The 12685-nt window shown below is 39.1% G+C and overlaps 1 protein-coding gene across 3 annotated transcripts in view; it reads left to right on the top strand.

The window, feature by feature from the left end:
• ctnnd2a (catenin (cadherin-associated protein), delta 2a) overlaps positions 1-12685 on the top strand; it is a 274012-nt gene that overhangs the window by 66723 nt on the left and 194604 nt on the right. For 2 of the 3 annotated variants that reach the window (XM_057322474.1, XM_057322473.1), the window contains exon 3: positions 12069-12184. In XM_057322474.1, the coding sequence (XP_057178457.1) occupies positions 12069-12184 (116 nt within the window). Of the gene's footprint in view, positions 1-9153; positions 9306-12068; positions 12185-12685 lie in introns of those variants that run through there. The other variant, XM_057322475.1, reaches the window with a different exon arrangement.

The raw sequence follows: 12685 nt of genomic DNA, 5'->3' as shown, positions 1-12685 counted from the left end.
TCCCTGTTCCCCCAGCCCCCCTCAATTCGAGCACTACATTTAGCCAGAAACTGTCGAATATGAAGATGGTGAGGAATAGCATCGAGATTTTAGACAATGGCAGAATTTTATTAGTGGGAAATAGGAGGTTTTATTGCGGTGGTCATTAATATGCTGTCGGCGAGAACATCAAACTAGTGATCAAAGACTACAGGTTTTGGCCTAGGATCATAGTAATCTTTCTAAAAATCGATTCTAAAAGTTTGTCTCAGGTCGCCTAATGATGGCCAAAATTGTACAGTGTCTACCCGGCTTTAGAAGATCTCAGACAGTAAAGCTGCAGAGCACATCTACATATCAACATTAATCTACAGTACATGCTATATTATAGACAACTAAACACCATTTGAAAAATCCTGGTTTTCTCATGAAGTAATTATGTATTCACTCCTGTCTCCGCCAAGTCGTGATGATGGGAGATTTGAATGAAGCTTTTTTTTTACATGTACAGTACGTGCACACAGGTGCGTGCTTTATGTCATGCAATCCAATTCCGCAACATATACCTTTCCCCTAACTGTGGCTTTTTGTTAAACTATTTGTCACTCACATTTCATACATGTCATCACACAGCACAGATAAATGTTGTGTTTCAAAGCCGCCTACTCAATCTCTTTCACTGCAGTCTTTAGTTTTTTTTCTTGTACTTTTACGAAAGCCACTGGGTCTCATAAGAACTAGTGTTTTTTTCCCTCAGCCAGCGCCTGGCACACTTCAAACGCTCTAATCTCTTTGACCCCCACATGAAAGACCCAACGTTGGGTCCAGGCCATGGAAATAATGGGCAGAAGATGACAAAACCGACACTTCTGCGCAAATGTGAAATGTTAACGCGGGAGCTAAACGTGAACATCAGGCGTGTGAAGGAAGACATTAAGCATTCTGTCAGTGGGATGAGGTTCTGCGACGTCTCAAAGACTGAAGCTACGTGATGAAACTGTTGTGGCTCAGGTCTCTGAGGTCTTATTCTAAATGTGAGTGACAGACAGTTTGGCTTAAAATCCTTTTGTATGAATTTTGATTATAATTCATGTGCTGTAATTTTAGACGTATTATTATTAGATTTTATTGTTAGATGTTAGGCGTCATCTTATGAAACTGCATTTAAAAAATCATACTTTTCAATTTAGACTATGAAGAAAAGTTCATATGCAGCGCTTCATATTAATTAACCTTATGTTTTCTATTAATTGTTTTAATTAAAAATTAAAGTTCTTAAGTTATTTACTGATTCATGTTGTTTGAAACTTTTATTATTATTTTCCGTAGGGCATTTTTTTCAGAATATTATTAATATAATAATAATAATCTTTTATTTACTCTTTTGTATATCAACTGTTTAAAAATAAAATACTTTTAAATTTAGACAATGAAGAAAAGTTTTATTTTTTTGTGTAGACCAATTTTTATATAAGTATATAATAATAACAATAATAATAATAATTGAGATCTTTTATGTATCTTTTTTATATATTAACTGTTTCTCTAAAACGGACAAAAAAATCATGTATTTTAGAGTTTTAAATATAAACACAAGCTTGACACTGGCTTTGATGGAAAGAAGATTATTTGCAAGTACATTTCACTCTGATCCTCACCTGAATCCATCATATATCTTCAGACGTCATGTGGTCTGATTTAAAGATCCATTTATGGTGTTTTGATGTCCTTTTTAGCATGACAGGTCTGTGAATGAACTGTTCTTGCATTGAATAAAACTACATGAGGTTGTGAGCAATCATTCATAAGATATTTTTGATATTTAGAATCGCACCCTCTCCAACACATTTGGTTGTCCCGAGAGTATTTGCAACTTTGCAGAGGTATTTGTTTATGCTTTGTTATGAAGAGAAGCCCTGCTTGGATGAAACCATTAATGGCAATTACCAGAAGAGATTGTAGAGGCGTGCGCGTATCTCTCTAACAAATGATCCCCCAGCATCCCTTCAGAAGCCTTAAGCAGAGCTCTGATTAGAGATGCCATTGTGCGTTGTGAAAATGGCGACAGATTGTGTTAGGTGAAACTCAGAGTCAGTGCGAAGCCGCTATCGTCCCTCCTGCAGCGTATGTTCTGTGCGCTGCATTGGTGATGTTAAAGATTTAATTATGAGCTCATCTGTCCCGGCCTTTGCCACGCTAGCGTCTAATGAGAAAGGTGTAACCAAATTACAGTTCTCAGTGTATCATCTGTAACATGTAACTAGACACAAAAATAAGCTATGGTGTATGTTGAGTCTTGTTTATTAATAAGGAATTGGTTTTAGTTTTGTACTTTTTTGACCATGCATTTGGCGGGTGCTTTTATCCAAAGCACCTTCCATTCAGTGTATGCATTTTATACATTAATGTAACGTACTAAAATGTGTTAGAGAAGGAGTTTTTAACCCGTCTCCTTCGAAGAGCAGTCTTGCACATCATACAGTAAATCCCATTCCAAAAATATCCATTCATTTCCGAGCGCACTCTCTATACCTTTAAGAGAGCGCTTGCTGTGCAATTCTTTACATTTCACACGCTCGAAGCACCAGAAGAGTAAAGGGGCTGGAAAAAAGAATCTCTCTCCTGTGACGGTTATATTGTTTTCTTCCTTTCAGTTGACCTTTTCCATTTCCTCAGTTTTACCGCATCTGTCGAGCACTGCTGATTCAGGATAGAGACTGTCGACCTGCCTTTCTACGGCTTCCATCCATCAAAACAATCGGCTCTGACGATCGATGAATTTGCGTCCGTCACGGACAAAATCCGTTGAACGGTTCAGTCGGCCGGAGAGTGCGCAAAAATTTCTCATGTGGTCAGCGTTGACATAGAGGCACAACTTCACTATGAGTTGGCATTTAGTCACTGACATTTTAAGGTGCCGTTTTATTGCTCCAGTAGTCGTCCTCAGCAGCGTGAAGAGGTACCTTCAATAGATGTGTTTCTTAACAACGTTTCTTAGCTGTTTTCCACAGACACGGTTATCCGCTAATGCTGCTCTACAAGTTTATACAAAAAAAGTGTTTTTGTTGGCCTGTTGTTGTGTGTTGCAGATGTTTATACATCCACGATGTTGTTATGCAAAAGGAAACAAAAAAAAAAGTAATATCACAGGGTATGTCGAATGACGTCAAACGGATATTTCTTGTGGAATTGTACCAGACACCTTATAAATCATTATAATTCATTTGAAATTTTAATTGTATTGTGAATCAGGGTAAGGTAAGCAGACAGTTTTGACTATTTTTTATGTACTTGGTCAAATTTTTTTTTTCAGCTTTAACATCAGCGAGCCGACTGTATAGAAAAACTGATTATGTGTCACTGTTGATCATTGCAGTATTGACTAACAAAATGTATTCAAACAAATGTTGCACTATTGACACACTGTTAAGATATGAAGTGAAAGTGAAGTGAAAGTGAAAAGTGACCTATTAGTCAGATATGGTGACCCATACCCGAAATGTGACCTCTGCTTTTAACCCATCCAGAGAGTAGTGACCACACGCACACCCGGAGCAGTGGGCAGCTATCACTGCAGCGCCCGGGGAATGGAGAGAATATGACCTCAGAATAGAGTACAGCAGAGATGACATGTTTTTTGTAGGCCAACCCGGAAGTTAGCGTCGCACAGACTCGCACTGGTTCCCTCAACCGAAAGCCTATGTTTTTTTAATCTATATCTAAGATTTAAATCTATCTAAGATCGCAAAAAACAAAAACTGTGATTAAGAAAGGTTCATGATGTTTGCACGTTTTGTCTATCAAGATAATCTTTACAAATGAACACAACATTAGTTACTTTTAAAGCCTAAATACAATCGCCAGAAGTGAAAAGCTAACGTGATGCTATAACAGACTACACTACAGTCGCTGGATATCAACGTCACCACCACCAAGCCTCGGACAACTTTTTCAAACGTTAGTAAGTAATTACTCCGTAAATGATTCCCCATCCACGTTTTTAATATATGCGCTCATGTTGCATTATTTGTGAGATTTATATGCGCGATGACGCGACACAACACACGGCTTGTTTTAATGGGCCGTATCCAGTGTGGACTTAATTATCACGTCAAAGGGTTAATGTCATAGATTAAAACTTGAAAATATTTGGTTTTGTAAACCACAGATCTTATTTCAGGCAATTTTCTAAAAACCCATTCAAAGAACCAATAGACATTGGGGCGATGGAATCGTAAATGCTGAAATGCTAACTCGCTTCTGGGTAATTCAGGCACATCTGCAGCCTACAACATGGGATGTTGGTTTAGTCACTTATTGTGTAAATGTGTGAGAATGGGGAAACTTTTGATCTGCCAATTTCCAAAAGATCTATCACTGCTAAGACAAACGTGATCGCAAATATGCATTATACTAAAGTATATGATGTCACATATTACGACTTATCAATGTAAACTGAAGATGGTTGTGTGTTTTGGCCGTACAAAATGTAAAATGATGATGGGTTCTAATTCGTCTCTAATGTCTTTTGTCGTGTCGCGTTGCGTGGCGCCCGGTATAGACACGGTGTTACAGTACATTTTCTGTGACCGAAAGTTCAGCCCATCACCACTAAACTATGAGGAAAATTCTGTCCTTTTGCCCTCGTTTCACTGTATTAAAAGCCTGCAATCTTGGGTCGACTGAATTTATGGCCACCCCGTCCCATTAAACATACATCATCCCTATGATTTTTCCAGAAGATAAATTTCCTCATGAAACAGTGAGTGAGACTAATTCACGGCCTGCTCCTTCAGCACAGCCTGTAAAGGTTAAGTGAGTTTCGTCTTTGAGACTAAGGCTTTTTAAAAGCACTGTGTATTTTTTTCCCTGGGCAGAGAAAAGGTTGTTTGTCCGGCGTAGTTTGTTTATGTACGTGTTGGGTAACTTGGCTATTCTTAGTCTTACCGAATAACAGATGTGACAGACGGAGTTTGTGCTTTTGAACTGATTTAATTGGGCCATTCATCACAGAACGCTGATGATGGCTGCCCTTCTCTTTCTCTCTCTTTCTATCCTTCTGTGTCCTTCATGTAAGCACTCCCCTCTCGCTCGGGGTTTCTGCTTCTCTCTTTGTAGCAAAGAGATTATTATTATTGGATCATGTGACAAATTCACCCACTTAAAGTCAAGGATACCTTAGTCAAACCTCACACGCTTAAAATAGAAGACACGAGGTGGGAGACTGTAAATACACACAGGATTTCTAAAGTTCGTAGAATGGTAAGAACTACCTGTGGGAATTCGATGTCTTTCCCTTTAGAACTTGCGAATGTCTTTGTTATTTTTAGTCTAACAATGTATGGATAATGAAAATCACGTTTTGCTATCGCTGGGTGTCTCACGAATAATTTGACATGAAATGCATATGCGTGAATGGATTTTGAATATCCTCTTAATGTGCTTTGATCACATGCAGAGCAGAGATTAGCACCGTCAACTTCATTACGTAGCTTTGTCAATCGTACCTTTCCCACAGAGCTGATTCGGTGACACAAAATCTTCAAAGCTTTTATTGCATAATATACCAACTGCACATTTACAAAGAACCTCAGAGGATGTATGTGAGCCTTACTCTGGTCAAATATATTAAAGGGATATATCAAATGAAAATTCTGTCATCATTGACTCACCTTCGAGTTTTTCCAAATTTGTATAAATGTCTTTGTTCTGATGAACACAGAGAAAGATATTTGGAAGAATGCTTTATAACCAAACAGATCTTGCCCCCCATTGACTCGCATAGTAGGAAAAATTACTTATCATTTTTTTATCTGTTGAACACAAAAGAAGACGTTTTGAAGAATGTAGGACAGCAAACAGTTCTGGGGCACTTTTGACTCCCATTGTAGTTTTTCCTGCTATGATAGTCAATGGAGGCTAAATCTGTCTGGTTATGCGCATTCTTCCAAATATCTTTCTCTGTGGTCATCAGAACAAAGACATTTATACACATTTGGAACAACTCGAAGGTGAGTCAATGATGACAGAATATTCATTTTTGGGTGAAGTATCACTTTAATTTAATTAGGAAAAGATGCTTACAAGTTTAATTGCATTTGCAAGTAAAGTTTTTATTTTCAGCATTGAGTCTCAGGCCATCCAAGATTTATGTGACAAGATTTTGGGCTAAAACCATAGTCATCGGTGATTCATAATTCCACGGGTGATGTTACTTTCATAATGGGGTCTTTTGGAGCGAAATCACCAGTCTGTGTAAGAAACTGAACATAATTGACATGTCTATAGCGTGTAATTGATATACTTAGAAAAAGTCATTAACAGAACATTTTCATTTTGGGTGTACTATATCTTTAAGTTTAGGTCATAACTATTACAAGATCATCTCCAAACCTTCACTCATATTTTCTTAAAAACTGCATCTTCTTCAGTGCTGTCAGATCACTTTGCCTTTGGCCTTGTAAAGGGAAAGCTCTTGGGTCTAGTGGAGATGGAGAGCTTGCTACAAGTGCTGTCGAACTCTGGATGGGTTCCTGGCACAGAGCTGTTGAAGTAAGTGAGATACAATAATAACCTCAATCAGACTGGTTCTGAACCTTGCCGCTGCCTGGAAATACCGTCTACTGTTTATTTGAGAAGATAAATAAACAGCAAGTGGGGTTTTTTACAACAATCTGTTTTTAATGGTGTGAAGGTGAAACTCCAGCGTGTTGTGTTTGACGTAATGAACTTTGTGACTCCGTGTTGCATTGAAGTTAGTTGTAAAGGCACACTAGGTTCAATGACCTTAGATGTCTCGTCCCGGTCTGAAAGTGTCACCTGAGGGAGATGGAAGGCTTCGCTCAACCCTCGGATCACATGACCTATTGTGCGTTCTGTAGGGGATCCAGGTGGCTTCCTCAGGGGGCTGGAACTGGATACTGTCTGTCTGTGCTGAATAGTGCAGACAAAACCATATCGTAAGTAGTATCATGTCTACAAAAAGGGCCACACAAGAACAATTTATTACTGAGATGTCAAGTACGTAGAAATATACGCTTTTTGTAGTCCGTGGTATGTGGATTTATATCAAGTTTTCTAGTTCGATGTATCACCGCCCAAAGGTATACAAATGGGACCTGAGCTTGTGGTCTAAATAAATGTGGTAGAAAAAGAGATGTATTGTAATAGAAAGTCAAGTGATTTATTTATTGATGCGAACAGATGAACAAATCTAAATCGCGTATCTGTGTGATGTGTTTTTAACGAATCATTTGGACAGATTTACTTGTATGACAGAAAGGTCAAAGGGTTTGTGGAGAACTGGAACAGCCGTCATTCACAAAGTTCTGTGCGTCCTCTGCCTCTTGAGTTGTTGTTTATTAAATATTTACAGAAGGCTGATTTATCAATAGCTTTTAAAACTCTCAGCTGTGCCGTGTTTAAATCCTCCCTGAACGTGACAGTTTATACCTCCAAAAATCAGCACAGAAAACGCTGAAAATAAATTGGCAATGTTTTGTTCAGCGTGATTTGCACTGTAAAAATGTGGAAAACGTGCTGGTGATTTTTGGCCAGACTGTAAAAAATCTGTAAAAATAGGGCACAATATACCGTATTAATGTAAAGGACCCACGTTTTAAATTTTGCGCAGAAAAATAAACAGTTAAAGCAAAAATGAATTTATCACTCTGTATTTTTGTCTTGTTTTCTAGTATTTCTAAAAAAAATCTTGTTTTATGAAAATATAAGAACTATGTAAGTTTATGTTTAAAACAAGCAAAAAAGAAGTTTACAAGTTTATTTTTTCACCCTACCTTTGCTTGTTTTAAACATAAACTTAACTTATTCTTAAATTATTCTTATATTAGAATGTTTAGATATTTTAACTATAAAACAAGACCAGTAGCAGTACATTAAATAAATACAGAAAATTCCTTTATATTAAAAAGGTTTCATATATTTTTTACTTTTTTTAATATTATTTTTACAGATTTTTAAAAAAGTGACAAGTACTTTTAAGGTTAAATTGTGTCACATTGAGCACCTTTAACTACTAAACCTTGATCACTGAATTATGACTATACTGTAATGTACTAAAATAATACAAATGGACACAGAGGTCACCGCTTGCTAGTGAAGGCTAAACGTCCTGTTGCTCAACGTTTCCTTCACAGTTTAAAGAACCGAATATGCATGAGCATTGCATGTATGCCACGAAAACAACCATTTGTTTCTTGACATCTGCTTACTGATATGGTGCTTTCAAACCTCACCCTTTACCAAAGAAGCATCTTCATGTCTGTGCAGTGAATGAGTGTGTGTTTTCTCTTCTCAAGCTCATCTGTGAGGATGGAGAGATCACAGGGAAGAGAGGAGCTTATTAACAGGGAGGGTGACGGCACACTTGGTATGCATGAGAACAGCTAGACTAACCTTTTATCAATCGGCTTTCATCGCTGACCTGCCTTACGTCAAGACAACACAAAGCAAACGGTCAGCAGCATTTCTCTGGCTTGTTGCCCCAGCAACTAACTCTGAAATCTCATTTTATAATGTCTACATCGGCTTTGTTAAAGTCAGTACCATCTCTGACTCCAGAACTTCTCTCATTTACTCCGAGAGCTGTTAGGCAGGTCATTTGCGGTGAAGTGCGCTTTTAATAAATAATGAATATCTGGTACCGCTGAAAGGGTTTTAGAAGTTAAAGCTACTGAAAAGCTCTTGTATTCGGCCGTCGTATTTAAACCCATTCCGACACATTAGATGAATAGTTCTGAGTTTTCCTGCGCCGTCATCTCTCTCAAAGCGCCGACTTCCAGGCTCGTATTGATGCGGAACAGACTGTGAAAGTTCACCGGCTTTTCAGTGCGCCGAGGGATAAATAGAGGAAGACGAAGAATGGAGGAAAGAGGCATTTAGCGTTTCCCCCCGAAGGCACTCAAAATTCTCGGACACTCCTCCGGTCTTTGAGACTGTAGGGACAAATAGTTCAGTGAAAAGGGGCAGAAGTGGCAACAGGAGAGCGATTTAGGTGAGGCTCGATTTGGCAGACCGGCTAGTGGGCGGGTCTTTTGAGTGATGAAACGTTGCATAAATAATGCCGGGGGGCGCTGGGTCCTCTGTTGCCATGGAGACCTTTGTGGCTCGGTTGTGAGCGTGAGGTGCAGACCGCCAGCGCCTGTAATGAGTTGAGGAATTTCTCTAACGGGAAGGGCTAAGTGGAGGGATGGTGGACAGGCTGGGGTTGCGATGATCTCGCCGTCTCGGGCGTGTGGGCAGCTACAGCTTCTCTCGCTCTAGGCTGAGAATTGAGAGAGGGTGGGAATTTTGATGATTATTAAAAGGTGAGTTTAAAGTTTCTGAGCTCTGACTGTTATGTGTTTTTATGGCGCTTGCTTGTTATCCGTATATGAGTATTTTGTACGGCTTTAAAGCTGAAGTTTTGCTTTCTTTAGGGGGAGCTACAGTATACGGCGTCTGGTTCAAACAATTTTGGGGGGTATCCGACAAGAGTGCTATGGAGATAGATGCACTTTTGTTTCACATCTGTGATTATTATATACATTTATTGAAGGTCGGTTATGAATTATGATTGGGGCCGCGTAATATGTAAAGTATTAAAATATGTGCATAGACTCTAAAAAAAATGTTGGTTATTTTTCAACCAGCACTGAGCCAAATGGGGAAGAACTCAACCTTTGGGTTGTAAATGAACCTTTGCTGGTTTGTCTTAACCCATTGTTGGGTCAAATATGGACTTCTTTTAGGTTCATTTAGCCCTACTGTTGGGTTTGTCCCTTTTTGACCCAACGCTGGGTTAAAAAACAGCTTGTTTTAGAGTGGTGGGCAGAGGGAGAATGGGTTTTCAGCAGGTTAGATGATGTGTTTTGTGGCAGGCAGCTGGTTGGTCGGGATTGAGTACGGGTGAAGAGAGGTGCTTTGGGATTGAAAAGGGATAAAGAGTTGTTTTGGTGTCTGAGAACAGAGGCCGGTGGGACCCACCATCATCAAATTCAGCGCACAAATGGCTTTCAGAGCTGGATCAATAAACCCTCCTATTGTATGACCCCCTGTGCATGTGGTTACGGATAAGACCTTCATCGATCCTGCTGACTAGCTGTAATTAAAACAGGTAAAGGGTGACGGGAACTCCTGCCGTAGAGCGTCTGATTGGTTTCTGAGTTTCTATTCTCGTCTCCGTGTGTTCGGAGAGGACGATTTCTCAACGCTGATGAGTCGTGGGAATGAAACACTTTGGCATCTTAGCTCTTTTTTCCTCTTGGTTAAAACCCTGCTTTCTGTTTCTGTGGGTGCCTTTGAGGAATCAGAAGTTGTTCGAAGGCTTTTCAAGAGATTGTCGTCTGGTGCTGTGCCCAGCCTGGCGTAGGTTGTGTTAGCGGCTCAAAGCTTGGCTGCCTGGAGGGGGCAGCTTGGGGCTGGCGGTCTAAGCGTTTAGATGTGTCGTCCGGTGGTGGAATGGGCCTTTATTGGTGCTGATGGTGCACTTTCTGTCCCAGCTGGGGCGTTAGCGGTGATTATCACTTCGCAGGGCTGGCCGCAGGTCTGCCTGTTTGATTTATAGCTGGCGGGTACACTGCTACACATTCCTACACATTGCAATTTCTAAAGAAGTTTCTCTATGGGGGATTATAGCGTTTCAATTAAATAACACCAAGTTTTTGAACTCGTTTTAATTAGAGGAGAGTACAAAACATCCCCTTCATAGGAATATAGACTTTAAAAATGAGTTCAGGTAATAGAATGGCATTGCTAAGGCAGTTCTAGGCTGTGATGAAAAGTGAAAGGTATTGCAGAAAATTTTGTTTTGCTTAATACTTTGTTTTTCTTTTGCATAACCTTATTTTGTTTTCGTAATACTTTGTTTTGCGAACTTGTTATGTGCTTTTGTTTTGATTTCATAGGTCTTTACATTAAGAGGCATTTGTAAATGGGTTGTTAACATGACATGGCATTTTCGCAGTGACACAGGATAAAAATGAATTAAAATACAATAAGTGGAGTTCTTTCTCTTACATGGAGCTGTTGTTATAAAAACGGCTTTGTTATTAGATCTAGCCACATCTTAAAGTTGTCCTATGTTGTGACTGTCAAACATGCTTTAATACATTACAACTTTTATAAATTACAACTTTTTTAGAACCTATAAAATGTTTTGTTGTCCTTTTGATGCAACACCCTTCATTTTTTTGTTTGCATTAAAACTGTATGTTTATGGTGAAATAATGTTATTCATAATTTCATATTAAATAAATAGCCCTATATGAAAATAAATGTCTAACAATTCAAATAAATCTCTCTTATGCTATCTGTTAAGCTGTTAAGAGTTGTTTTTATACATTTTGCTATGTCACATCATAGGACACATTTACTGTACAGTTCAGTAAAAAAATGTTAAAACAAACAGTGAAAGATTTGACAAAAAAGTCAGTAACCCCTTTTATGTTATCAAACATCAAACTTCTCACTACATAAATCGATGTATTTTTCTTCAAAAATTAAGTGTTACAAAACGTTTAACTGCATATTTGTCAACTACCCATGTCAATAAAAGCCAGAGGAGTGTATGTCAAAGTGAATTGGTGTGGCTCAGTGGTTGTCCAACCTATAGAAAATGTGTCAATTGTAGTTTTTAAACCAAAAATAAGTCAAACCTGGCGCATCTTATATCAGGAGTGTACTTTGAACTTGATGCAGAATGTGCGCATTTGGTGTGCAAGACCTGGAAGTTGTCCTTGAGGTGATGCATTGGAATAGTATTTCATGACACTTGTTTTATCAAGCAAAAGTCATACGATGTCCGTGGCACCAGGACAAATCGGCTCGTCTTCAATCTTTCATAATGTCTTGCATTGTGCGACATGTACGAAGCGTAGACAGATGCATGCGTCAGATGCACTGTCGCAATGTGTTTCCAAAGCTGTATTCTCTTTTTCTGCTCATCCCCCAGCACTCAAATTTGCTCCACCTGTTGATCTGCACTGATTTGTAAAGATTTTGCCTTTTAACATGCTTTATACTTAGTGTGAATAACGTCTAATGGAGCTTTAAAGAATTGCATTGTAACCGTTTCTCTGTCTCTTTCTCAGGAGCTTCAGTTTGAAAGATTAACTCGAGAGCTGGAGGCGGAGCGTCAGATAGTTGCTACTCAATTGGAGCGATGCAAACTGGGATCTGAGAAAGGCGGCAGCATGACCAATATCAGGTAATGCTAATGTACTGTGTGGGTGTGCGCGGTGGCTATCTAATGCTTCGAGAAGTCTCTAATGAGAACAGATCGGTTATTGAGATGCTGACACGATTGCTTGACTCCTTTGTGCATGAGGGAAGAGTTATACAGTCGATGTAATCGAGCTCATCTCGTGCTTTTGTATCCAAGAGGTGTTTGTATGTAAAGGGAGTGGGTGGATTCGCATGCATTAATGCATATCTGTGTTGATGCTTTACTGTGCATGTGGTTTTACTTGTTGATCTGTCATGTGACACACACGGGTCCGTAGGTGGTTTCTTCTCGTGCCTTAGAGAACCACAGATATTTACTGCATGAGGGAGTCCCACCTGAGACCTCCACACGCTGCTGCTTGCATGCAACTTTACATGTTATTCTCGTCTCCTAGTAGTGGTTTAAATTCATTTAGCATAGAAAATGTACCAAAAAAACCAGCATGAATAAAATAGCGTTAATTATTCCAAGTGGAGATGATGA

Source organism: Triplophysa rosa, linkage group LG23 (genome assembly GCF_024868665.1).
Source record: "Triplophysa rosa linkage group LG23, Trosa_1v2, whole genome shotgun sequence".
Lineage (NCBI taxonomy): Eukaryota > Metazoa > Chordata > Actinopteri > Cypriniformes > Nemacheilidae > Triplophysa > Triplophysa rosa.
The sequence above is the reverse complement of the archived record's forward strand: the minus strand, read 5'-3'. Positions and strand labels throughout refer to the sequence as shown.